The 27,359-nt window shown below is 36.3% G+C and overlaps 2 protein-coding genes across 3 annotated transcripts in view; both read left to right on the top strand.

Annotated features, from left to right (window-relative positions):
• The window catches only part of GPATCH1 (G-patch domain containing 1), a 59,020-nt gene extending 36,877 nt beyond the window's left edge, over positions 1-22,143 (top strand). For both annotated transcript variants that reach the window (XM_001362467.4, XM_056812203.1), the window contains exons 16-20: positions 2,421-2,631; positions 11,199-11,306; positions 15,605-15,729; positions 18,665-18,813; positions 21,683-22,143. In XM_001362467.4, coding sequence (XP_001362504.2) covers positions 2,421-2,631; positions 11,199-11,306; positions 15,605-15,729; positions 18,665-18,813; positions 21,683-21,713 — 624 coding nt within the window. In that variant the 3' untranslated portion in view covers positions 21,714-22,143. The remainder of the gene's footprint in view (positions 1-2,420; positions 2,632-11,198; positions 11,307-15,604; positions 15,730-18,664; positions 18,814-21,682) is intronic.
• Positions 22,144-25,544: 3,401 nt separating this feature from the next.
• Positions 25,545-27,359, top strand: part of WDR88 (WD repeat domain 88) — a 76,041-nt gene continuing 74,226 nt past the window's right edge. The window contains exons 1-2 of the mRNA XM_001367128.4: positions 25,545-25,565; positions 26,988-27,311. Of these exons, the coding sequence (XP_001367165.2) occupies positions 25,545-25,565; positions 26,988-27,311 (345 nt within the window). The remainder of the gene's footprint in view (positions 25,566-26,987; positions 27,312-27,359) is intronic.

Here is a 27,359-nt window from a genome sequence, read left to right as displayed (position 1 = left end):
TATACTCTGTAGAGTTCTAGAATGTTAGCCATAATTTTTAATTAGTTTTAGAAAAATGATTGAGTCAACCTAATGTAGCAGAGTAGTACTATGTATAACTCTGCCTGTATTAAACTTTAAAACAAAATTATTCACTTAATAAATTCTCAATTTATATTCTTTCTCTAAATTTCCCTCTTTCTATGTAGGCATTTTTTTTACATACTCAACTCAAGAAATATTCCTTTTTATTAACTTTTTTCAATTAATAAGCATTTATTTTATATAATACTGCCTCCTTTATTCCCCCATTAAAAAAGGGATGGGGGAAAGGGAATCCTTTTAAGAAATATACACAGTTAAGGAAAACAAATCCCCATATTGGTCATGCCCCAAAATGTATATCTCATTCTGCATTTTGGGTCCCTCATTGTTCTGTCAGCAACTATGGGTAGACCTCATTAAGCCTCTGAAATCTTGGCTGGTCATTGCATTGATCCAAGTTGTTCTTTTTTTAAACCCCTACCTTCTGTCTTAGAATTGATACTAGGTATAGGTTCTAAGGAGAAGAGTGGTATGGGCTAGGCGATTAGAGTTAAATGACTTGCCTAGGGTCACATAGCTGGCAAGTCTCTTGAGTCCACATTTGAACCTAAGACCTCCTGTCTTCAGGCTTGGCTCTTTATCTACTGAGCCACTTATATGCCCCGATCAGAGTTTTAAAGTAATTTTTACATTGCTACTATTATTGTATAAATTCTCCTAATTTTTTTCTCTTTGCTTTGCATCAATTCATTCAAATCTTACCAGGTTTCTCTGAAATCATCCCTTTTGTCATTTCTTATTATATAATGATATTGTTAACTTTATATGCTATAATTTGGTTAGCTATTCCTTAAAGGTTACTCCCTTAGTTTTTAAGTCTTTGCCAGTGCAAAATCAGCTACTTTGAACATTTTTGTAGGTCCTTTTTTTCATTATTTGTTTTTAGGGTAGTAGTCCTAGTAGTGATAATACCAGGTCAAAGGGTATGTATAGTTTAGTAACTTTTTGACATCAGTCCAAATTGCTTTCCAGAATGGTTGGGCAGTTCATAGCTTCACCAATAGTGCATCAGTGAATTCTTTTTTCCTGCAACTTTAAAATTCATTTCATGTTTTTGTCCGCTTTGTCAATCTGATAGGTATGAAATAGAACCTCAATTGTAGTTTATGTTTCCCTAATTTATCAGTAATCTGGAGCATTTTGGGGAAAACATAATTTCTAATTTCATGTGAAAACAATTTTTAACATTTGTTTTTTTAAGTTTTGAGTTCCACATTATCTCCCTTCTTCCCTCCTTCCCATCCTCTCTTCTTCCCTCTCCTACCGTACCTTGAGAAGGCAAGCAATTTGTTATAGATTATACAAGTGTAGTCATGCAAAACATATTTTGGAGCATTTTTATGTATAAGAAATGATGAAGATGATGACTTTAGAAAAACCTAGGAAGACTTGTAGAAACCGATATAAAGTGAAATGAGCAGATCCAGAAGGACAGTGTATACAAGAACAATACTGTAAAGACAGACAACTTTGAAAGACTATTCATCACAAGGGAACCAACTGTATTACCAGAGTACTTCATAGTGAAGTACTTATCCACTTCCATATAGACAGGTAATTAAATCAAAGTGCAGATTGAAGTGTTTTTTTTTTAATATGGCTAACATGGGAATTAATTTTGCTTGACTATACATATTTGTAACAGGTTTTGGTTTTTTTTTTTGTTTTATTAATGAGTAAGGAAGGAGAGGACCTGGGAGGGAAAGAATTCAGAATGTCTGTTTGCATCATTGGTCATTTGTTAATTAGAGAGTAGCTTTTATTCTTATAAATTGAAATCTGTACTTTTTACTTATCTTGGAAATAAGATTTTTGTCAGAGAAACTTATTATAGAGATTTTCCCCACTTCCTTCCTAATCTTAGCTCTATTGGTTTTATTTGTGCAAAAACTTTTTAGTTTTATGGAATCAAAATTGTTTTATCTTTTTGTCTTTTAAACTCTCTTCTCTCATTTGATGATCATGAATTCTTTTATTCATAAGTCTCATAAGTAATTTCTTTCTTTTGTAATTTGTTTATGATGTGACCATGGAATTATTCTTGACTCTTTTGTTTTTACTTACTCTCTGCCAAATTCTGTTTGCCAAGTCTTATTGATTCTACTTTTTCAACATCTTTTACATTCATTCCCTTCCTTCAACCACCCTGATTCAGGGCTTCCCCATCCATCTCTTACTCTGGATAATTTTCTTGGACCCTATTTTGAAGGGGCCCTTTAGTACTGCTCCAGGTAGTATATACACACACATGCTCATTGGATGTTTTGTGCACTCTTTTTCTTTCCTTCAGTATTTTGATGTCTCCTTTTTTCCATTTCTTTCTGTATGATATTCAGGTGGAAAATGAAAATACAGATCAGAAGAATGAAGATGGTGGCAGACCTTCCATGGATTTATTTAAAGCCATCTTTGCCAGTTCTTCTGATGAAAAGTCTTCTTCCTCTGATGATGATGAGAGTGAAAATGAAGACAATCAAGTTGATCCTGGAAGATCATATCCCGAAAGTCCAAAGCCAAGTGGTTTGGTAGAACCATCTGATATGCAAGGTATTTATTATCCACATTGAGAACTTCTGTAATTTAGACAGAAAATGACAATATTTCTAGAAGAACTATTTTTTTTGCTTTACTTGCAGAAATGACTATTAGGATACTTTGCAATTGGAGATAATTCTTTAATTTTTTTGTTTAATTAGCTAATGATTTAATTTAAGCAGTGATAATTGTGCTTTGGCTGGGCTTCATGGGCAGTTAGATTATCACTGCTGCACAAAATAAATTGGGTAAGAAAACTTCTAATTTCTCTAATGCAAGTATTCAGTGGACATTTAGGAGAGCCATGATTATTGATTATCACCATCTTTTCCCTCACACTTCTTTGTGAAGGCTCTGTACCAAATGGAGTTCTTTGTAAAACTTTTATTTCTGTTGAGAAATACCTAACCAAACGGACATTTTTATAGCTAAAATATTAATGTTTTTGAAGTTTTTATAATTAATGAAGTCAGGTCCTTTGGGCTTTGTGAATTTTTCTACCTACATACCCACATATACATATTCATTTTTTTTAAAACATTATTTTATTTGGTCATTTTCAAACATTATTCATTGGAAACAAAGATCATTTTCTTTTCTTTCCTCCCCCCCCCCCCCATAGCCGACGCGTGATTCCACTGGGTATCACGTGTTCTTGATTCAAACCCATTTCCATGTTGTTGGTATTTGCATTAGAGTGTTCATTTAGAGTCTCTCCTCAGTCATATCCCCTCAACCCCTGTAGTCAAGCAGTTGCTTTTCATCTGTGTTTTTACTCCCACAGTTTATCCTCTGCTTGTGGATAGTGTTTTTTAGATCCCTGCAGATTGTTCAGGGACACTGCATTGACACTAATGGAGAAGTCCATTACCTTTGATTGTACCACAGTGTCTTAGTCTCTGTGTACAATGTTTTCCTGGTTCTGCTCCTTTCGCTCTGCATCACTTCCTGGAGGTTGTTCCAGTCTCCATGGAATTCCTCCACTTTATTATTCCTTTTAGCACAATAGTATTCCATCACCAACATATACCATAATTTGTTCAGCCATTTCCCAATTGAAGGGCATCCCCTCAATTTCCAATTTTTGGCCACCACAAAGAGCGCTGCTATGAATATTCTTGTACAAGTCTTTTTCCTTATTATCTCTTTGGGGTACAAACCAAGCAGTGGTATGGCTGGATCAAAGGGCAGACAGTCTTTTGGCACCCTTTGGGCATAGTTCCAAACTATCCTCCAGAATGGTTGGATCAATTCACAACTCCACCAGCAATGAATTAGTGTCCCTACTTTGCCACATCCCCTCCAGCATTCATTACTTTCCATAGCTGTCATGTTAGCCAATCTGCTCGGTGTGAGGTGATACTTCAGAGTTGTTTTGATTTGCATCTCTCTGATTATAAGAGATGTAGAACACTTTTTCATGTGCTTATTAATAGTTTTGATTTCTTTGGTTGAGAACTGCCTGTTCATGTCCCTTGCCCATTTATCAATTGGAGAATGGCTTGATTTTTTGTACCATTGATTTATCTCTTTGTAAATTTGGGTAATTTAACCTTTGTCAGAGGTTTTTATGAAGATTGTTTCCCAATTTGTTGCTTCCCTTCTGATTTTAGTTACATTGGTTTTGTTTGTACAAAACCTTTTTAATTTGATGTAGTCAAAATTATTTATTTTACATTTTGTGACTCATTTCTAAGTCTTGCTTGGTTTTAAAATCTTTCCCTTCCCAAAGGTCTGACATGTATACTATTCTGTGTTCACCTAATTTACTTATAGTTTCCTTCTTTATGTTCAAGTCATTCACCTATTCTGAATTTATCTTGGTGTAGGGTGTGAGATGTTGATCCAAACCTAATCTCTCCCACAGTGTCTTCCAATTTTCCCAGCAGTTTTTATCAAATAATGGATTTTTGTCCCAAAAGCTGGAGTCTTTGGGTTTGTCATAAACTGTCTTGCTAAGATCATTTACGCCAAGTCTATTCCACTGATCTTCCTTTCTGTCTCTTAGCCAGTACCAAATTGTTTTGATAACCACTGATTTATAGTATAGTTTGAGATCTGGGACTGCAAGTCCTCCTTCCTTTGCATTTTTTTTCATGATTTCCCTGGATATCCTTGATCTTTTGTTCTTCCAAATGAACTTAGTTATGGTTTTTTCTAATTCAGTAACGAAGTTTTTTGGTAGTTCAGTGTGTATGGCACTAAATAAGTAAATTAATTTGTGTAGGATTGTCATTTTTATTATGTTAGCTCGTCCCACCCTTGAGCAATCAATGTTTTTCCAATTGTTTAGAACTAGTTTTAACTGTGTGGAAAGTGTTTTGTAGTTGTGTTCATATAGTTCCTGTGTTTGATTCGGCAGATAGATTCCTAAGTATTTTATATTGTCTAGGGTGATTTTAAATGATATTTCTCTTTCTAATTCTTGCTCCTGAAATGGGTTAGAGATATATAGAAATGCTGATGACTTATGCGGGTTTATTTTATATCCTGCAACTTTGCTAAAGTTGTTGATTATTTTGAGTAACTTTTTGGTTGATTCTCTAAGATTCCTTAAGTAAACCATCATATCATCTGCAAAGAGTGATAGCTTGGTCTCCTCATTGACAATTTTAATACCTTCAATTTCTTTTTCTTCTCTAATTGCTACTGCTAGTGTTTCTAGTACAATGTTAAATAATAGAGGTGATAATGGGCATCCTTGTTTTACTCCTGATCTTATTGGGAAGGCTTCTAGTTTATCCCTATTGCAGATGATGTTTGCTGATGGTTTTAGATATAAACTGTTTATTATTTTTAGGAAAGGCCCTTCTATTCCTTTACTTTCTAGTATTTTCTATAGGAATGGGTGTTGTATTTTATCAAAGGCTTTTTCTGCATCTATTGAGATAATCATGTGATTTTTGTCAGTTTGCTTGTTAATATGGTCAATTATGTGGATGGTTTTCCTAATATTGAACCATCCTTGCATTCCTGGTATGAATCCTGCCTGGTCATAGTGGATGACCCTTGTAATGACTTGCTGGAGTCTTTTTGCTAGTATCCTTTTAAAGATTTTTGCATCTATATTCATTAGGGAGATTGATCTATAGTTTTCTTTCTCTGTTTTTGATCTTCCTGGCTTTGGGATCAGTACCATGTTTGTGTCGTAAAATGAATTTGGTAGAACTCCTTCTTGGCTTATTCTGTCAAATAGTTTGTTTAATATTGGGATTAGTTGTTCTTTGAATGTTTGCTAGAATTCATTTGTGAATCCATCTGGACCTGGGGATTTTTTCTTAGGGAGTTCTTTGATGGCTTGTTCAATTTCTTTTTCTAATACTGCCATATAATTGGGCATAGTAGTTTTTAATGATTGCCTTAATTTCCTCTTCATTAGAGGTGAGGTCTCCTTTTTCATCTTGGATACTGTCAATTTGGTTTATTTCTTTCCTTTTTTAAATTAGACTGACTAGTACTTTGTCTATTTTATTTGTTTTTTCAAAGTACCAGCTTCTAGTCTTATTTATTAAATCAATAGTTCTTTGACTTTCAATTTTATTAATTTCTCCTTTGAGTTTTAGGATCTCTAATTTAGTCTTCATCTGAGGATTTTTAATTTGTTCGCTTTCTAATTTTTTAATTTGCATGCCCAATTCATTGACCTCTGCCCTTCTTAATTTGTTAATATATGAACTCAAGGATATAAATTTCCCCCTTAGTACTGCTTTGGCTGCATCCCATAGGGTTTGAAAGGATGTCTCATCATTGTCATTTTCTTCAATGAAGTTATTAATTGTTTCTACGATTTGTTCTTTAACTAACTGGCTTTGGAGAATCATATTGTTTAATTTCCAATTAATTTTTGATTTACCTCTCCATGTTCCCTTACTAATTATTATTTTCATTGCATTGTGATCTGAGAAAGTTGCATTTATTATTTCTGCTCTTTTGCACTTGTTTGCAATGTTTTTATGCCCTAATACATGGTCAATTTTTGTGAATGTACCATGTGCTGCAGAAAAGAAGGTATATTCCTTTTTGTCCCTATTTATTTTTCTCCACATATCTACTAACTCTAATTTTTCTAAGATTTCATTCACTTCTCTTCTTTCTTATTTATTTTTTGGTTTGATTTATCTAGTTCGGATAGAGGAAGGTTCAGGTCTCCCACTAGTATAGTTTTTCTATCTCTTTCATCCTTGAGCTCCTCTAGTTTCTCCTTTAGAAATTTGGATGCTATGCCATTTGGTGCATACATGTTGAGTACAGATATTTCCTCACGTCTATACTGCCTTTTATCAGGATGTAATTACCTTCCCTATCTCTTTTAACTAGATTTATTTTTACTTTGGCTTTGTCGGATATCATGATTGCGACTCCTGCCTTCTTTTTGTCAGTTGATGCCCAATAGATTTGGCTCCACCCGATTACTTTCACCTATGTGTATCTACCTTCCTCATGTGTGTTTCTTGTAGACAGCATATGGTAGGATTTTGGATTCTAATCCACTCTGCTATTCGCTTGCGTTTTATGGGTGAGTTCATTCCATTCACATTCAGAGTTATGATTACTAGCTGTGTATTTCCCAGCATTTTGATTTCTGCTCCTGTTCCTGCCTTTTCTTCTTTCACTATTTCCTTCTACACCAATGTTTGCTTTTAAACAGTCCCCCTTTTTCCCACCCTTATTTTACTTCCCTTTCTACCCCCTCCCTTCATATTCCCCCCTTATTTTCCCTGTAGTCTTTCTAAAATTAATCCCCCACCCTCTCCCTCTCTTGTACTGCTACCCTCCCCACCATACCGTTTGTTACCCTCTCCTTCCCTATAGGGCGCAAATCTATTCTCTGCCCCCAATGGATTGGATTGTTTTTCCCTCTTTGAGTCAATTTCAAAGCACGTAAAAGTTGAGTATTTCCTGTCTCCAACCTCTTTAATCCTTCCAGTGTATTGATGTTCTCCCTCCTCCCACCATGAGCTTCTTTGCGACATATAAATTTACCCTCGTTTGTTTCTTTTCCCATTTCTTTTAATATTAACCTATTTTTAAGCTCTAGTTATCCTCATGTGTATGTATTCATGCATATATCTATATACCTATTTATGTCTTGTCTTTTCATCCTATACAGTTTGTCACTGTCCCCTCTAAATGTACTTCTTTTTGCTGCCCAGGTAATAACAACAGTTTTTAAGAGTTACCAATGACCTCTTTTCTTATAGGGATACCTATCATTTTAACTTATTGAGTCTCTTAAAAACATTTTTTTCTTTTTTTCCCTCTTTTTTAATTACCTTTTGATGATTCTCTTGAGTTCTGTGCTTGGACATCAAATTTTCTGTTCAGGTCTGGTTTTTTCTTTATGAATTCTTGAAATTCTTTTATTTTGTTGAATGACCATACTTTCCCCTGTAAGAATATAGTCAGTTTTGCTGGGTAGTTGATTCTTGGTTGTAGACCTAGTTCCCTTGCTTTCCTGAATATCATATTCCATGCCTTTCTTTTTTTCATTGTGGATGCAGCCAGATCCTGCATTAGCCTCACTGTGGTTCCGTGGTATCTGCTCTTCTTGGCAGCTTGTAATATCTTTTCTTTGGTCTGATAGTTCTTGAATTTGGCTATAACATTTCTGGGTGTTGTCAGTTGGGGATTAAGTACAGGAGATGACCTGTGGATTCTTTCAATCTCCACTTTTCCCTCTTGTTCTAGGATATCGGGGCAGTTTTCTTTAATAATTTCCTGTAGTATGATGTCCAGGCTTTTTCTTTTGTCATGGTCTTCTGGTAGACCAATGATTCTTAAATTGTTTCTCCTTGAATGATTTTCTAAATCTTCCATTTTGTGAATGAGATGCTTCATATTTTCCTCAATTTTTTCATTCTTTTGGTTTTGTTTTATAGTGTCGTGCTGCCTTGTGAGGTCACTTGATTCTAGTAGTTGTATTTTGGTTCTTAATGACTGGATTTCATCCTTGGCATTTTGGTCATCCTTTTCCTTTTGGTCTGATTTTCTTTGGAGATCATCTTTTATCCTCTTTACCTCGTCTTTCATCTCCTTTTTCTCATCTTTCATCTTCTTTACCTCACCTTTCATCTGCTTTGCCTCATTTTTCATCTCCTTTGCCTCATTTTCCAGCTGGTTGATTTTGGCTTTCAAGACACTATTTTCTTGTTTTAGTTCAAGTGCCTCTGTTTCCAGATGACTTATCTTAGTTTTTAAGTTCTTTTCCCAATTGTCTTCAGCTTCTCTTAATTGTATTTTGAATTGCATTTTGAGTTCTTCCAAAGCCTGTATCCAATTCGCTGGGATTTCTGATTTTTCCTTTGCTGATCCCTCCCCCTCTGGTTCGTTCGCTCTTTGCTCATTACCTGTGCAGAAGCTGTCTATTGTAATTTCTTTCTTCTTTTTCTGTTGTTTGCTCGAGTTTACCCCTTCTTTGCTCCCCGTATTTGGCTGTGCTCTTGCTCCTCTCATTTTTTTTGGTTTTGGGGCTGTCAGTCACCCCTTTTGGAGCTTTGTCAGATCTCTTGGTACAGTCTCTATGGGAGGAATGTTAGCTTCCCTGTCCTCTGGAGGCTTTTAATCGGATTAAGTTCAACTAGATTGGGCTGTATGTGCTCTGAGGCCGAAGACTCCTGGAAGGCTGGGCCGCCCAGGCTCTCTCTAGTTCTCTCCAGCTGCTTCTCCGCTGTCCACAAGGTTCCCCAGTGCCTTTGCCTGCCCCAGTTTCCTGTCCTTGCCGGAGGCCCTGCACTCTGGGGGGGAGGGGTCCTGGCCTCCTTGAGCTCTGAGGAGTCCTGATGGGATTAGGTTCAACTGGATTGGTCTGGATGTGCCCCAAGGCAAAAACCTCTAGGTGAGACTGGAGCCAGATGGAAGGACCCAGCCATGGGCCTCTTTTCTCCCTGGCTTCCTCCCTGCTGTCCACGCCGGATGCTCCAAGCCCAGCACCCCACTGCTTACAAGGTAGACCCTCCAAACCAGCACCTTTGCCCACCCAGAGGTTCCCGCTGCAGTTGGAGTCTCAGCCCTCTGGTTTTGGGGGGAGGGGTCCTGGGACCTTTCCTCTGCCTTCCTCTTAGACTGAAGTGTTCTTGAATTCTGGCTTTTGGGGGGCGTACCTTTTGATTTGAGTCCAGAAGGAGGGTTCCCGCCTCTGTCCTGTTGTTAAGTTTGAATTTCAGTCCCCAAGAGCATACAGTTTGTGATCTGTAAGGAAGGGTTTTCAGAGGTCTGAACTTTTGCTGCTTCTAAGCTGCCATCTTGACTCCACCACCACCCCCATATTCATTTTTATACATATATATTTTAATTTTAAATAATTTATTATGCATTTAACTTGATTACTATCCTAATTTAAAACATTTTATTAACATCTTATTTCATATCCCTCTATTTTTCAATGTCTCTCTACCCAGAGAGACTTCACTTATTTAATAAAGGAAAAAAGCAGTTTGATAAAGACCGTCTTACAATGTTATATCCAGGTCTTACATTTCAGGCCACCAACCTCTGCAAGGAAAGGAAGCAAGCTATATTCTCATCTCTTGACTCTGGGGCCAAAATTAGGCATTATAATTATAATGGCATTCACTTTAAATTTATATTTTACTACTTGTGGTTCTTTATAGTCAATGTTTCTTGTGGTGTTATAATATTTCTTTACATTCATGTGTCAATATTGTTTAGTCATTCTCCAGTTGGTGTTCATCTCCTTTACTTTTAGTTCTCGCAGCTGAAAATAGGCGTTAAATAAAACCAAATCAACATACATTATGCTTCAAAACTAATTTCTCTATGTCCATGGTCATAATAGCTTGTTAGGCTTCTGTCCTAGATATAATTTTAGAAATGATTTTATTCCTAATGTTTTTTTGTGGGGGCAGATTTTTGGTAGTCATTCCTTTTGGTTTCTCCAAGTGGATGATTGTATGAGGAGTCATCAAGAAAGCTATACATAAATACAACTTCAAAATTCCTTATCCAGAAACATGAACTAAATTGTTGGCAACTATATATCAAAGAAGCAGAATTGCTTCCCAGTAATACTAGCTGATACAAAGTACTTTAAGGTTTGAAAACCACTTAACACATCCTATCTTATTTGATTATTTTCAAGCTTAGTGATGAAGAACTGCAACAATGTGGCTATTATAAGTAATATCTATGAAAAATGAAAGTGACCTCATAGTTCCTCATATTTGCAAATCTAGGTTTAGATACATTGGTTAGTGTTTTTTTCTACAGAACAAATTTATTCTAAGGCCATATGTGTTTGATGTGTATGCCAAAAATCTTATGGTAGTATCTATCATGTTTATTAATCTAGGTATGTAAATTTACTTTTTTGGTTAACCTAGGCATGTAAATATTTTGGTAGCTTCCATTCTGGACAATTCCCTGTAAATATAAAATGTTGTAAATGTCAACTCTTTTCCTCTGAAAATATAAGAAAGAGGATTATTAACTTTTGTACACTGTGATTTTTAGTTAAAGCACATCATTACTCTGGGAGAGGAGATAATCCTTCATCTTTGTAGATTTCCCCCCCCCCAACGGTGTTTCTTTTTAAAAAATTAAAATATGTTCATTTTATCCAGTCAGTGAAGTGGTGGTCAGTGAGCCAATGCATTCTGTCACTCTGCAGAAGATGCATCTGGATGAAAGAGAAGAATTTGGCCCAAGGCTTCCTCCTGTGTTCTGTCCTAGTAAGTTGAGAACCCTCAATATACATATGTGCTTCAGAAATAATTTCTGCTCTCTTACTTCTGAGTTTCATTTCAATTAATATTTATATGAAACACCATGCTAAATTGTGGTGATATGAACATATAAAATATATATTATTCCTGTCATTAGGGAGCCTACAATCTAGTAGGGTGAAGAAAGCAGAAAGAAATATATAATATATCCCAAAAAGTGTGTTAGGAAAATAGAATATGATTCCTGGAGAAGGAAGAAAGATAGACCACTTTAAGCTGAAATCAGTGATGACTTCCTAGAAAAGTTGGTCCCTGACTGGGCTATGATGGCTAGATCAGCCAAAGGAGAGGAAGAGAAGAGGATTCTAGAAAGGAAATTGTTCACACAGATGTGGAGAGGGTAGTACCTTAGAGATGGGTCTGTCATCCACTGTGGTGTTAGTGTTAGGGCTAGAATGTGGGGAACCTAATTGCCTGGCTTTGGTGCCAAGGAATCTATGCTAAAGCTTTTAATATTAATTTTTCATGGAGAAAGCATGGTATGTGGAAAAGAGCCATGGGCTCAGAAGACCGCCAGAGTTCAGCTTTTACCTCTAAGCCTTAGTGACTGTGTCCCAGAAAAGTCACTTAACTTACCTGGGCTTAAATACCTGATCTATAAAATGAGAAGCTGGATGAAATGGCCTCTGGGGTCCCTGTCAGCTCTGGATCTGGACCTGTGAGGCAGCTGAGACTTGGAGTTAGGAAGACTTCCATTTGAATCTTGCCTCAGATATCAGCTTATCTTCTCTCTTAGCTTCTGACTTCCTCATCTGTAAAAAAGGGCTAATAATAATGCCTATCTCAAAGAGCTCTTATCAAGATTAAATAAGATACAAAGAACTTTTTAAAAGTGCTGATGTTAGTTTTTTCTTAACAAAATAAGTTAATTCCCTTTAATAAAGTAGACACTATGAGTTAATATTCTTGCAAATCTAAAATAAGATTCAGATAGTATTCATGAAGCATATTAAATCTAAAACATAAAAATAAGTATAATCTTCATAGCATTATAGATTTAGAACTGGAAAAGAATCTAAAGAACATCTATTCCAACCTCTTCATTTTATAGGTCAGGAAACAAAGTAAAGAGCAAAAAGATGTTTGAAATAAGAAACAAAATCCAGGTGTAGAAATATTCTGAAGGAGAAAAGAGTACAATGTACTTAACCAGAAAATGCTCTTTGAGATGGTAAACTTTATAGCAGATGCCAATCTGTTTTGGGAAAGGAATTTTCCTCACCAGAAATTCCCTATACTGGTAGAATTACAGATATGGTCCCCAAAAGAAACAAAAAATAATCCTTTTAACATGTACCTTCCCAGGTTTGTTATGTGGAATCACATAAAAAGATAATATATTAAAATTTTTGGTATCTGAAAAGTACTAGAGAAGAATCCATTCATAGGCTCTTAGCTTGAGAGCTAGAAAGGACCTCAGAGGCCATCTGTAGTCATCCACCCCAATGTTAAATATGAGGGAATAGAGATCTTTAGTGTAGTTGATATGTCACACTCCTGTGGTTTCTAATAATAGTATCAGAAGTAATATAATTTATGCCATTGATATATCAGGGATATTAAGTGGATTCTTTTGGCACATTGAGCATTGAATGGCTTAATTGGAATTGGAGGAGTTGGAGTTTAAATGAAAGGTCAGACTACTTATTTTTTTTCCTGCTTTTCTCCTAAGAAAAGAGAATAGTATATATTTTCTAGGTAGAGAGTATTAAGCATTTATTAAGTCCCTGTATTGTGCTAAGTGCTTTGCACTTACCATCTCATTCAGTCTTCACAACAAATTTGGAGATAAATGCTATTATTCTCCCTATTTTACAGTTGAGGAAACTAAGGTAAACAGGGTTGAAGTGACTTTCTCAGAATCACACATTTAGTCAGTGTCTGAGGTCATATTTGAATATAGCTCTTACTCTTTCCAAGCCTAGGTGCTGGTAATAAGGTATTTAAAATTTCTTTTTTTTTTTAGGAGACCTTAATAAAAACTGAACCAGTGAACATACTTTTAAATGTCTAATCTTTATGTCTCATTTTCATAGGATTTTCTGTATATCATCTTAATAAAAAGTTTCAGTTTGACAATTGATAAGGTGAAAAGAATATTGGCAACTTATCAAAAAAGACCGGAGTAAACAAAATTGGGCAAGCATACACTAAGAAATATGTTTAATGTTAGGCTTAGAAACAAAGATATTTCCTCCTTTGAGGTGCTGGAAAATAGTAGCAACTATGAAACTTTTGTAAATCTTTCTTCGGTAAGGGTTAAAAGTAGAAGTTAGACAAAAGTGAGGAGAGCAGTTGAATAAAACACTTAGTTTAATTTGAGAAGTACAGATAGAAAATAAAAAATGAGGAGAGTTTATTATTCTAATATATACCCTATGACTATACTTAAATTCCCAATACTTTCTAAAATTTCTAATAACCTACCTCTAACTCTTTTCTGAGGACAGGTTCTTCTTGCCTGGCAAACACCAGGCAGGCCTACACTATCTAAAAATTGATTCACTAACTACCTATCTTCCTAAATAATCAGACATTAATCTTCCAATTAGTTTTCTACCACCCAACTGTCAGTAGCCAACTGCCAGTAACCCCTTGCCTCAGAAACAGACCTCTTGCTCTCTTTTGATCTGGAGGCAAAAGCCTCTGTCAGTGTTTTTTTCCTTATCTCTTTCCTGGTCTCCTTGGTAATGGAAACTTCAGCTCTGGCTCACTGACACTTGTCAGTTCTATTCTACTTAGAAATCCTGCCCTCTTGCCTCTTAAGGAGACCAAGGGAGAGATTAAGAAAACTCCTTTAACACTTCAAGAGTATAAAATGTTTTTTGTTTTGTTTTAGTTTTTGTTCTTCAGTCTTTTTCAGTCACATCTAACTCTTGGTGACCATATTTGGAGTTTTCTTGACAAAGATACTGGAGTGATTTGAACTATTTCCTTCTCCAGCTCATTTTATATATGAGGAACTGAGGCAAACAGGGTTTTGCCCAGGATCACACAACTAGGAAGTGTCTGAGGCCAGATTTGGACTCAAGAATATGAGTCTTCCTGATTCCAGGCATAGGGCCCTATCTACTGTGCCACCTAGTTGCCCTAAATAAGTTTGCTTTGATTTAATTATTAGATGTTTAATTTTTTTGTTGTTTTTTGACAAAATGTACTCTAAGTTATTAAAATATTTTGGTCTCAAGTTTAATGTGGTAAATTTCACTTTGGTGAAAATACTTTACTTATTTATTAATTTTTCAGCCATTTAAAAATGTTTTTGGTGTCTTTTGTTATTACATCATTCATCTGCTAATATTTCCATCCCCATCCCTTACCACAGGGCATTCTTTATTATACAAAATGAAAAAGAAAAAAGCAATTCAGCATAATTAACCAACAAATTAATCCAGCCTGGCAGTATGTGCTATGCAATGAATCACATCCATAGTATTCCACCTCTGCAAAGGAGCCAAAGAGTTCCATTCTATCAAAGATCTTTAGGATCAGCTTGAGTGGCATAACTAAGAAGAGTTCTCAAAGAAGAAACATTAGAAGACATTCTCCCCCATATTTTTTTTTTAACATCTTACCTTCTGTCAGAATTGATACTAAGTATTGGTTCCAAGGCAAAAGAACAAGTGGTAAGGGTAAGGCAGTGGAATTAAGTGACTTCTCTCTTTTTTTTTAGTATTATTCATTTTATGGGATGGCTCTCTGGGATGAAGGAAGGGATGTCAGGACAATTTCATCAATGTTGACATGAATTTTGCTTCCCTTGTTCTACTTATGTCACTTACATCAGTTTTATATAAATCTTCTCATGCCTTCCTGGATAGCCATTTTTAATGAGATAATTTATTTTTTTTTTAGCTTAAGAAGCCGTTTTTTAGAAAGACTTTCTAAAACTGATTTTTTATATGAAAGTTTATAAAACAGTTGATCTGATGATAATTTTAAAATGTGTATTAGCAGACTGGTTTATTATAATTTCATAGAATACATAGGTCTCATTATGATGGGTAAATAGTATGTTAGCTCCTTAAAAGTTCTATTATATAGTGCCTTGTACATAATAGGTTCTCAGTAGTTGTTGAATTGGATTAAATGCACTAATCCATGTGCAGAAATGAGCCCATACACACAAGTTCTACCTTAATGTTAACTCCATTCTTTATTGCTAATTCAATTTTGATATCTTCAACCTTTTTGCATCTGTTAGCTTGTGTGTTTGCTGTGCTTCAAGTTGGTTTTTATTCTAGATGCTCGTCAGAAACATGAAGCTGTACAACTCACTAGTTTTGCGGAAGACCATCCAAAGGAAAAATCTAAAAAGAGCAAAGAAAAAAGAAAGACAAAGAAAGGCCATAAACACAAAAAAGGAAAGGTAAGTTTATTTTTAGTGGAATAGTACCATTGGTTGTTATTTTCCTGATCTAGCAAGTGCTTTTCCTTCACCTAAGTACAGTTAATACCTCGAATCTCTTTGACATCAGTTATCCTTGGTTTCGGTTTTTGTCTATTTTTCCCATGAAAAATTTGTCTTGATTTTTGTCATTTGCCAAGGAAATCGATGGTGTGCCCACTTGACCTTGATGCTAATTTTGTGAAAACAAAGGGCAACCCATGTGTTCTCCTGCTTAGTGTGAGCAATACATGTGTTGAAAAGCAAATAAATCCACTTATCCATACAGATAGCAAACGAAAATCAAATAAAGCATACAGAGGAGAATATATACCTGACTATACAAAATGAATGAGCTCTCTCACTGGGAGTGAGATATCTCACCAGTCAAGAAGAAATTCTCCCATAGTATCCCAGCTGAGAAGAGGGACATAATCAAGGTAACAACTCTTCTCCACGTCAGCTTCTTTTCAAAGTCTCTCCAGATAGTGCCTTGATACCTAAGATCCTTATGGGGGTGATTCCCCTTCCAAACAATAACCTCTCTCTTCCCTCATTGCCATCTTCCATATGCCAAAAAGAGTCTTTAGAAAGGTAAATGCCATGTTAAATGTTCATTTATTCTTTACATTAGTCTTTTATTTTCATTTTATATTCATTTCTGATTGTTTTTATTATTAAACACTATATTCTCTATAAAATGTGTTTTGGGTATGTATTTTGGAGTGTCTAGAATGAATTAATTGGATTTACATTGATTCATATGGAAATAATTGCCTCGGTTTTCATTGGTTTCGGATTTTGCCAATTTTTTTGGATGGATTATTGACGAAAACTGAGGTATCACTGTATAATCATTAGGCTCAGTCTTTTTAGAGCCAGACTGGTAAGCCATCAAGCTCTCAGATTCTGAAGGGTGAATCCTTGGTACCCTTGTACCCTTCCCTAAAAGTTGGATTTTTATGTACAGTGTCATTTTTAAAAAAAATGTTTTTTTCTTTCTTTTTAAGAATGTGTTCAAGTGTTTAGATTTTCTTAGTATGTGAACAGGATATGCAAATGCTTTTGCATGTTCTAGAGCCATGTTAGCGAATTTATGGCATTTGAGCTGGAGGGGGCTGCACTCCTCCCCCTCTCCACATGTGCCAGAGGACATTCCTCACATGACCTGCGCCTCTTCCCAGTAGCTCAGTGGGAGTGTTTCCTTCCTGTCTTGGGTAAGAGGACAGCTCATATGCAGCTTGGGTATGGTCTCTACACAGTTTGCCATCACTGTCCTAGAGTAATTTAAAGTATTTACTGAACCTGAGAATGTGTATCATTTTGAGTACCAAAATGAGGGCCTTTCTTATTGGGCTTACCTTGATTTTAGACCTAAAATTGTTAGCAGTTACTTCAGGAAACTGAAGAAATATTATGTGCTTTTAAATTTTTTATTTTTGTCAGTTAAAATCTCTCAGATAAACAAAAGTCTATTAGCAAGTAACAAACAGATTGTTCCTGTTTTGAAACTTTGCTTCTCAATGTATTGATCTGTTTATTTTCCTATTCTCATTAGGGGCTGTTGGCTCATCAAAAAGAGCATTACTGGAAATTCTCCTGGGAGATGAAAACATAGTTTATGGCCTTCAGGTTCAACAAATACCATTTTGATATGCTGACAACCTCTCCAAATACATCAGCCAATGTTTTCCAGTCTTATTTAGAGGCAATTATGGCATAATGGACAGAGTCCTTGGACTTTGATTCTGGAGGAACAGCATTTTGGTTAAGCCCACTACTTGTTCCCAATGTGACTTAGTCTCCAACCACAATTTTTTCATCTATCAAATGTGGATAATAATACTTGTACTGTCCACATCATGAAGTGGTTATGAGGCAAAGCAAATTGTGAACTATAAAGCTCTGTGTAGTTAGTAGTAGTTATTTATTATCATCATTCAGTTCCTGATATAACCTGTGAGTTTTACAAGAAATGGAAAACATCTTTCCAACTAGCTTTCCACTGGTTAAGCTCTCCATTTGTTATCAGGCATATTTTTTGATACAGCTATTTATTAGAAATATGTTTTCTTCCCCATAGTTTACTGTCCCATCTGTCTTCTTTCCATTATCCCTTAGGACCAATTGGCAAGAAAGAATTTATGAAACATCATTACATTGTTTAGAGAACAGTGAAATGGAAAATTCAGTTGATTAAAAAAGTATTAGCACAGGTGCCAATTCCTAATTTGCTATCCACTAATTGATGTTGGACAGTTGAAAGACTTTATAGCATTTGGAATATTATATTTTGGTAAAGATTAAAGTAAATGCTATACTTTTTTTTTCTTTGGATCATGGTATGATCTTTTATCTGTGTAATTTGGTAATGGAAGCTGAGATGGAATGTGGGATAAGAGAGTAGACTAGAAACAGCCCAATTGTTAAAAGACTAATGAGAGAAAAAATAGATAAGATACCTGCTTGAGATGAATTAAGGATCTAAAAAAAGATCAATGAATTAAAAATAAAATTTTCATAACTGTGTTTTCTTGTTTATACAAGGTGATAGTGCTGTTGTTTTTCTGATTAGCTCCTCTCTGTATACATTTTTATATCTGTCACTCATATGTGTAGTCAGTCACTCAGAGGCATTCAAGAAAATAAGGTCACTGAGTTAATGAGAAATGTCACAAGTCATCTTGGAAGTGTTCTAACTTCTTCAAGATTTTGCCTCATATGTTTGTTTAGGAGTTAAAGTTTGTACCTCTTTGTTATATAAATATTAATACTGTTCTATATGAAAGTATATTTCATTTTGAAATAGGATTTTTTTTTCCTTAACCTTTTTATTCTAAAACACCTTAAAGCTTCAACACTAAAGCAAAGTAAGTGCAGGACTAAGCAACTATATTTCTTTTATTTTTTTAACCAGAAAAAGAAACACAAGAAGTATAAACAGAAAGGCAAACAGAAAAATAAAAAAACCCAGAAGAGTAGTAGTTCAGAAAGTACTGATAGCAGTGACAGCCAGAGTGATGAGGAGAAGGTCAAAGATATATCACCTCAGGAACTTCTAAGAAGGTGGGTCACTCATGTGTATTCTGCTGAGCCAGCAGGAAAAATGAATTCAAGGCATCAAAGTGTAGAGTGAGGACCCAAGTTCTAGTCTTGGTGCTAACATTAAATAATTTATTGTTATTTTCATTTCTTTAGATCTCAGATTCTTTAGATATGCAGAATAAAAGGGCTGAAAGATGATTTCTAACAGTCTGTTTTACATGTTCAAGTTGTGTCTTTACACATGTATGCACTACAGTTAACACTAGGAGAACCAGAATTTAAGACTATTCCAAAGGACCAAACTGTGCCACTTGACATAGTGCATTTTTTTAAATCTATAAGACAAAGAGAGATAGTAGGATAAAAAATTATATTTGAAAGTAAAATTATAATTTTTTATCAGTTGATGCACCTGTTCAATCTAGTATTCAAAACTGATATGGCTTTTTTTTTTTAAACCCTTACCTTCTGTCTTAGAATTGATAGCAAGTATCAGTTCCAAAGCAGAAGAGCAGTAAGTGCTAGGCAAGGGGATTAAGTGATTTGCCAAAGTTCACACAAGTAGGAATGGCTTTATTTCAAAATTATTAGTCTTTGCTATAATAATGGCTTGAGACTCAGATTTGGAAGTAAAATCCCCAGGAATATTTGATCTCAAAGTAAACACTTTATTAACCACTTACCAAAAGAGAAAGTGAATTATTGATGGATCCAAGAGGAAAACTCTTCTTTATACTCTTTTTATAACACAATTTATATCAATTCAGTGGTTACTAAGTGCTTACAGTTCTCTCCCATATTCTTTACCTCACAACCCCCCAGATACCATTTCTCTTCCTTTATTCTAGTTCCTGACAAAGAAGTGGCCCTTCTTGCCAAAACCAACTCTGCTGTATGTGCACTTGATCCCATCCCCTCTGACCTGTTATAGGTTGCATCCTCAGTCATCCTTCTCCCTACTAATCTTTAGTCTCTCTTGCTGTCTATGGTTTCCTTCCCTGCTATTTCAAACATGGCCAAGGCTCTCCCATCTCTAAAAAAACTGAAACCTTCTCATCCCTTTACTCTCTCTTCTTCCCTTCTCAGCAAAAGTGCTTGAAAAAGTTCTACTTCTACATCATCTCCTCTTATCCCTTCCTCAGTCCTTTTCATCTGGCTTCCAAGCTCACCTGAAATTGAACTCTGCAAACTCAACTGAGCTTCCAGCTGAAACTGCTCACCTCAATTGAAACTGTTTTCTGCAAAGTTACCAGTGAACTTTTTCCTTGTCAGATATGGATGGTCTTTTCATAGTTTTCATCATTCTCTGCATTTGTCACTGCTTCAGTCTTGCTGACTGCTGCATTTGATACTGTTGACTACTCTTCTTTCCTCCTACCCACTCTCTCACTCTTATAGTTCTGCTCCTGTCCAGATGTCCCTTAACAGCCTTTTTTGTGCTGGCTCTTCATCCATATCATGCCCCCTAACTGGTTGTTCCTGAGTTCTGCCTCAGGCCCCCTTTTCCCACTATTTTTTATCAGGAATCTTTTCTGCAACTATAGTTAACTATCATTTCTATGTAGATGGATCCCAAATATATAGATACACACACATAGGTGTATCTATATCTTCAGGCCCAATCTCTCCTCTGATCTTCATCCCCACATCACCAGTTGCCTGTTGGACATTTCAAAGTGGATGTCTGCCTTTAGAGACATTGTAAACTCAACATGTCTAAATTTGAACTCATTATCTTTCCTTTTAAACCTTTCCTCTTCCAAACTTCCTCATTTCTGTTGAAGGTACCTAGTCTAGTCTTTCATAACCTCAGTATTGTTCTTCACTCATCTCACTTTCCCTTATTCCACATATATAATCTGATGCCAAGTCTTGCCATTTCTAACTTCATAACATCTCTTGCATCTGACCCCTTCTTTCCATTCATACAATATACTCCCTTAGTTCAGATCCTCATAATCTCCTTCTAATTCTAATTCTCCCTGCTTCAAGGCTCTTCCTGATTTCCTTCACATTGTTGCCAAAGTAATTTTACTTAAGCATAGATCTGACTGTCAGTCCCCTGTCTGACTGTATTCAGTCAAATCTAGTGGTTTCTTACTGCCTCTAGGATAAAATATAAACTCACATTTTGCTTTTAAATCCTTTCACAAAGTATCTTTCCAGCCTCATTAGACATTATACCCAATCCCACACTTTGTAATACAAGCAACTTGACTTCTCTCTACTGCTTATACATGAAATTCTATCCCCTGCCTGCTGAGCGTTTGACCTGGCTGTATTCCATGCCTGAAATTCACTTCCTAATCTAGCTCTTCCACTAAGAAGGAGGCTTAAGCACCATCTTTTACATGAAGCCTTTCCTGATCTCCCAAACTAACTTACATTTAGTTATTTTGTATATATTAGTATTTATTAATTTTATATTATATGCATTTTTATACATGTTGCCTTCCCCATTAGAATGTAAACTTCTTGCAAGAAGGGGTATTGCTTCATATTTGGTATTTATATTCCCACTATCTAGTACACAGAAGGCAATTAGTAAATGTTGATTGATTAATTGATGTGCAAGGAATTGTAATGGGGCTGGGAATACAAGGACAAAAACAAAACAATTCATGCTAAAGATTAGATTCTCTGTGCCTGTGTTTTGTTAGACATGGGTCAGATTGATCTTTTGCAGGTAATAAGCCAGTGATAGAGATTACAAAGTTTTATTCTTTTATTTTCATTGGCTGATCAAAGGCTATATTCTTTTGAATTGAAAAGATTATTTTCTAATATATTCTTAGTGTAGAGATGGTAGAGAGACAGTGAAGATGAATGTTGGGAGAATGCCAAAAGATATTTAAAAATATTGATATATAATTTTTAATTTTTTTTACAGGTTGAAACGTCTACCAGTAACAAAGGAATAACCTTTTTCTTCAGTTTTGAACTGGGCCTGATTTCTCTTCTGAAATTTTGATCTCCTCTATGATGGCAGATCAGTTATTATATAATAGTTAATACACTGTACAGATTGTAATTGTGTATAAAGCTATGATTTAAAACAGATTTTTAAATCTTTGCATTTCAAAGTCTGAACTGGAAAGTTGTAGACCAGACTTTAGCTAGTGGTAAAAGAATAAAATTCACATTGTGCGTTTTAATTAAAATAGAATTTTACATATTAAATTAGATATTACAATTTTATTTCCATTCTTTAGTGCCTGAAATTTATGTAAAGGAATTAAAACTTAACTAGTACATGGCTTCATTATGAAGAAGTAAGGCATCCATGCGGGAACAGTTTTCTTTTATAAAGAAAAGAAAAAAGTTAAATTAAAAAAAAAATCTTAAAATCTATATCAGCTGCTATAATGGATTTTGCTTTTGTTATTTCTTCTAAACGAGGCTTATTACTTTGGTAAAGTAACCTAGGATTCTAAGACAATCTATATAACTATACTGACAGCTAAAGGCACTATCTACAAATTAATATTTCATTAAAGTATTATAGTGATCTGGTGTGTTGTTTAGGAAAGGAACATATGCCATCAGAGAAAATTATTCAGTTTTTTTAAACCCTTACCTTCCATCTTAGAACCAATACTATATATTAGTTCCAAGGTATTTTAGGAATAACAAGGGTCTGACCAGAGTTATAAGCATTTATTAATAAAATGAGAGAGAAAAAAGATAGATATATTCTCTTTAGGAAAGATTAGCCTGATTAGGATTGATTCTCCATTTGGCTGGTTAAGGCTTAAATATTTTTACCACAGCAGCATCTTAGTTATCTTATTTTTATTGCGAAAGTCCAGAGCCAGAGAGAGCACACAGTGCGCCTGGGTTTTTCAAACCTTCTCCAGTCCACTCTCACACATCATGCCTATGTGCCAACTGTTGGCCCTTCCTCCTTCACTAGGGCCACTTAGGGACATTCACTCTACCTTGTTGTCCTATATTTTAATTGCTGGCTTTCCCACTGACCTAAGAGGGCCCTAGAGCTTAGATTCTTTATGATTAAGGTTCCCTAAATTATTTCCTTTACAAAGGTAGAAGAGCAGTAAAGGCTAGGCAATCAAGGTTCAGTGACTTGCTTGCCCAGGGTCACATAGCTAAGAAGTAACTGAGGGTAGATTTGAATCCAATAACTCCCTTCTTGAGGCCTGGCTTTTAATCTTCTAAGCCATCCAGCTGTCTCCTATACTTCACTTTTACAGTGTCATGATGTAGTTGCTTTATTTTCTTGATCCTCATTTATAGAAATATTCTCCCAACTTAAAATTTGAATGCTCTAAGTCTGTGTTGGCGAATCTATGGCACACATGCCAGAGGAAGCTATATACCCTTTCCCTTCTCCACATGTGCCTAAGGATACTTCTCACATGACCCACCTGTCTGCCTGGCAGCCCAATAGGACCGCTTCTCCCCTTCTCTGGGATAAGGTGAGGGATACACATGCCATGTGAGGATGCAGTTTGGGCACTCAGTCTCTAAAAGGTTCACCATCACTGCTCCAAGTGATACCATTTTGATAAGAGCTATATGAGCACTAAGTGAATATCCTTAAAAAAATATGTAGGTACAATTTAACCAAAAAGAGAAGCTGATATTCTAGTAGATAGAGAGCTGAATGGAGTCAGAAAGAGCCCTGCCTCTGTCACCCATTGGGCTATGTGACTTTGGTTAGGTGACACCATCATTAAGTACCTCTAGCAACTCTCTTAAAAAGACATTGACATTTGGTCACCTGACAAAACATTTAAAATGAATTGTACTAATTCATCTGTACCTGGACCACCCAATATAACTTTCTATAGGAATATGTTCTAAGTTTCAAAAACTGACTCACAAATGAACTTGAGGAACATTTGTATTGATTACCTATATTTTGTTTCTCAGATACTTTGTCTTTATTATAAATGAAAGGTAAATATTTTCTACAACAAAACATATTGAATGATAATGAATATATCCCTTATAAATAAACTAGGAGCTAGAAAATCTTGATTTTATTCCCAGCTTTGCTACTTAATTAGCTATGGCTTTGGCCAAGTCTTTTCCCCTCTCTGGGCCTCTTATTTCCATATCTCTAAAAAAGAGATAATCCTATCCCACCTACCTCAGGGTTGGGGGAATTATAAAATCATAGATCGTTAAGATGTTCTTAACCTTTTTTTTTTCATTGTCAGCCTAGACTGAGAAGCCTATAGACTTCCAGAATGACAGTTTTTAATTGCATAATGTGAAATACATGGGAATATAAAGGAAACCAATTGTATTGAAATTCTGTTATTGAAATATTTAATATTTCAGGTTCATGAACTATTGAGTTAAGACTCGATCTAGGACTGAAGAGAACTCATAGGCAATTAGTCCAGCCCTTTCATTTTAGAGAGGAGGAAAAGGAAGCCTAGAGAGGTTGTGACTTGCTCAGCATAAACCAGGTTTGCTGAACAGGATTAGTGCTAGTAGTTAGTGCACTTTCCACTTTATCAGATCTGTAAGTACCATATTACAAAATATTTATGGGACTTGGCACAATTGAGATATTTTTTGGACCTGGCTAATTCAGGAATCTGTTTTGCTTAACTATGTACATTTCTTTTTTTAAACCCTTACCTAAACTGTGCAAATTGCAAACCTTTCCATCCTTTATCACACGTCCCAGAATCAATACTGTGTATTGGTACTAAGGCAGAAGAGTAGTAAGGGCTAGGCAATGGGGGGTTAAGTGACTTGCCCAGGGTTACACATCTAGGAAGTATCTGATACCAGATTTGAACCCAGGACCTCCTGTCTCTAGACCTGGCTCTCAATCCACTGAGCAACCCAGCTGCCCCCTGTACATTTCTTCCATTGGTTTCCTTTCTTTTTTCCAACGGGTTGGAGAAAAAACATCTTTTTATTAATTGGAAAAGCTTTTTTTTTTTTTTAATGAAGTGAATGTGGTAGTGAAAAGAATACTGAATTTGAGGGAAGAGAGTCTGGGTTGGAATTCTGGCTCCTCTGCTTATTCTTCATGTGGCACATAACCTTTCTGGTCCTCAGTTTCCTATATTTATAAGGGTTAGACTACCTGAACCCTAAGATCCCTGTGTGCTCTGGATCCTTATGTTTTTTGTAATTTACAGGATAATTTTGAAGTTCCAGGATTGTTTGGTTTCCTTGGATATATAAAAACGATTACTGATAGACCCAACTTTTCTTTCCCTTTTTAGTTGCTTACTAAATAATATAGATATTCTGCTGAATACTGGTTCCAAAGAACTAGGTTCCTTGAAATGGAATGGAATATATACCATCTATGGGATTTATAGTACTTTCCCCACAAAATCTACAGCAACACAATACAATGTTTAATTGATTCTGCCATGATAATCATGGTTTCTTTGAAAGTCTCTTACTTCTCTGACATCTTTGCCATTTTGGAGCTTGTTATCCTTGAGCTTCGGCTGAGCTATCAAGATTTATAAGTCAGTTTCAAGTCTCTGAGCTTCTTATGAAAGTTCTCAACTCTAGGAGGAAATCAAAAATTTATAGTTCTGCAGGTTGCCCTCAGGAGATCTATCTGGCTGTACTTGGATTTCTGGAGTCCCTAGGCTCAATTTTTCCAACCAATTCCATACAACCTTAAAGGAGCAATTTTCTGGCAGAAACATAAATTTGATAGTACTGCTGCAGAATAAAAACCATAGCTCTTTTGAATGGGCAGCAAGACTGAGGTTAAGAGTAGGTGACCCTCAAAAGAAGAAAAACAAATGTCGAAGCTAGAGATTAAGGTAAGTACACATGCACACATCCACTACCAATGCCTTATTTTTGGAAGGAAACACTTCAAATTTGTGATTTAAGGATCTGAAATAACTTCATCACTTGCTTCAAAAGGGTGTAGTGAGAATTCATGTTTTAGGATGACAAACATTCTCTGTTAAAGAAGGGCCACTTGCTGGCCATTTCTAAGGAGCCTGGAGATAGGACACTGGCCCTCAGCTAGATCAGCCTCTTTATCTGAATGTTTTATCTTTTTTTATTCTTTGCAGGGAGAAGATGGTAGTAATAATAACCATATAATAATTTAAAATTTACAAAAGTACATCTCATTTGATCCTGATAGCCCTAGGAGGTAGATAGGTGCCCATCTCCATTTTAAGAGTGGGGGAAAACCAAGTCTGAGAGGTTTAGTGACTTGCTCAGGGTCACACTAGTAGAAGTTGGATTTGAACTCATGTCTCTGAACTCAAGTGCAGTGAGCTATATCCTACAATGACCTAGGTTTCTAGCAAGTGTTGGAATCCTGGTTGTAGAGAGGAAAAACTGTTAAACATGCTGCTTTGATAAGCAAGAGTGGGAATGCATTGCCTAAAAATGGGGACTGGAAAGGTCAAGAAGGCTTATTTGATCAAGTAGTCAAGTGTAGCTCCTGCCATATATACATACATATGGCAGTTTCTTGAGCTAAGAATGGTTTTAACAATTTAATAGGTCTTAATTTAAAATAGGCCTAACAGTTCTTATGTAGCCCCAACAACTCTGGAGAAAGGAAGAGATTAAAGCAGGTTAGTGGCAGCCAGAAGAGGGCAAGGAACAAGTATTTGTTAAAAGTCTCCTGTTGTGTCAGCTGCTGGGAAAAGTGCCTTAATTTACCCTACCGTTGAGTAAGGTGCCATTATCCCCATTTTAATGATGGGGAAGCTGAGACTGAGTGGTTAAGTGATTTGTGCAGTGTCTCAGGTTGCATTTGAACTGAAAAACAAGGGAAACATCTAAATATTAAATAGGCTGGTGTATGAGAATCTTCTTGTGGAGACGGCACTGTATCCATTCCTCCATGCCTTAATACGAGGCTGCTCATATTGTGGGAGGAGCTCTGGATTTGAGTCAGGCAGGATACCCTAGTTCAAGCCCCTACTCCAGCTCTAGCTAGCTTTAGGTCCTCTTTGGCTCTAATCCTTTCGGCTTGTGTGTGGTTAGCGATGGGGATGCGCATACCCTATCCTGCCCGCGGAATTACTGAGGAGGGGTTGTAAATCCCGAAGGCCATGGATAGGCGGTTGCCTGCCAGCTAGCCATGGTACAGGAGAGGTTACAGTAGGAACTCTGTCCCTGCTAAAAACCTCCTGGAGCACCTTGGACGAGTCAGTTAACCTTTTTGGACTTCACCCGTAAAGTGTAAAGGTTGATCTTGAGATCCCTTCTCCAAGCCCATCTTTTCCAAAGTGCCCAGCTTTGGCGGCCAGAGGTTAGGCAGCAGAATTGGAGAGGTCCGGGCTGGGAACGCTGGGGTCCCCAAGGGTCTCTACCCCATCCCCCCGCGGGGGTGGGCGGCCGCGCTCTGGCCCCCGCGGGCCCCCATAGCGGCAGTTACCATGGCGTGGAATAGCTTTACGGGAACATTATGGACCAACAAGTTCGTCCGAACCAGTGGCCCCTGCGACCCCTTGGCTTTGGAGGAACCCGATGGGGAAACAACAGGGCTTGCGAAGCCGGAGGAATCACGATGGGGTGACCATGAGCCGCATTCGAAGGTCAAGGGCCTCTCCCTGGACCCCGGGTCTTCTAGCTCCCACCCCAAC

The sequence above is a fragment of the Monodelphis domestica genome, chromosome 1 (assembly GCF_027887165.1).
Source record: "Monodelphis domestica isolate mMonDom1 chromosome 1, mMonDom1.pri, whole genome shotgun sequence".
Lineage (NCBI taxonomy): Eukaryota > Metazoa > Chordata > Mammalia > Didelphimorphia > Didelphidae > Monodelphis > Monodelphis domestica.
The sequence above is the reverse complement of the archived record's forward strand: the minus strand, read 5'-3'. Positions and strand labels throughout refer to the sequence as shown.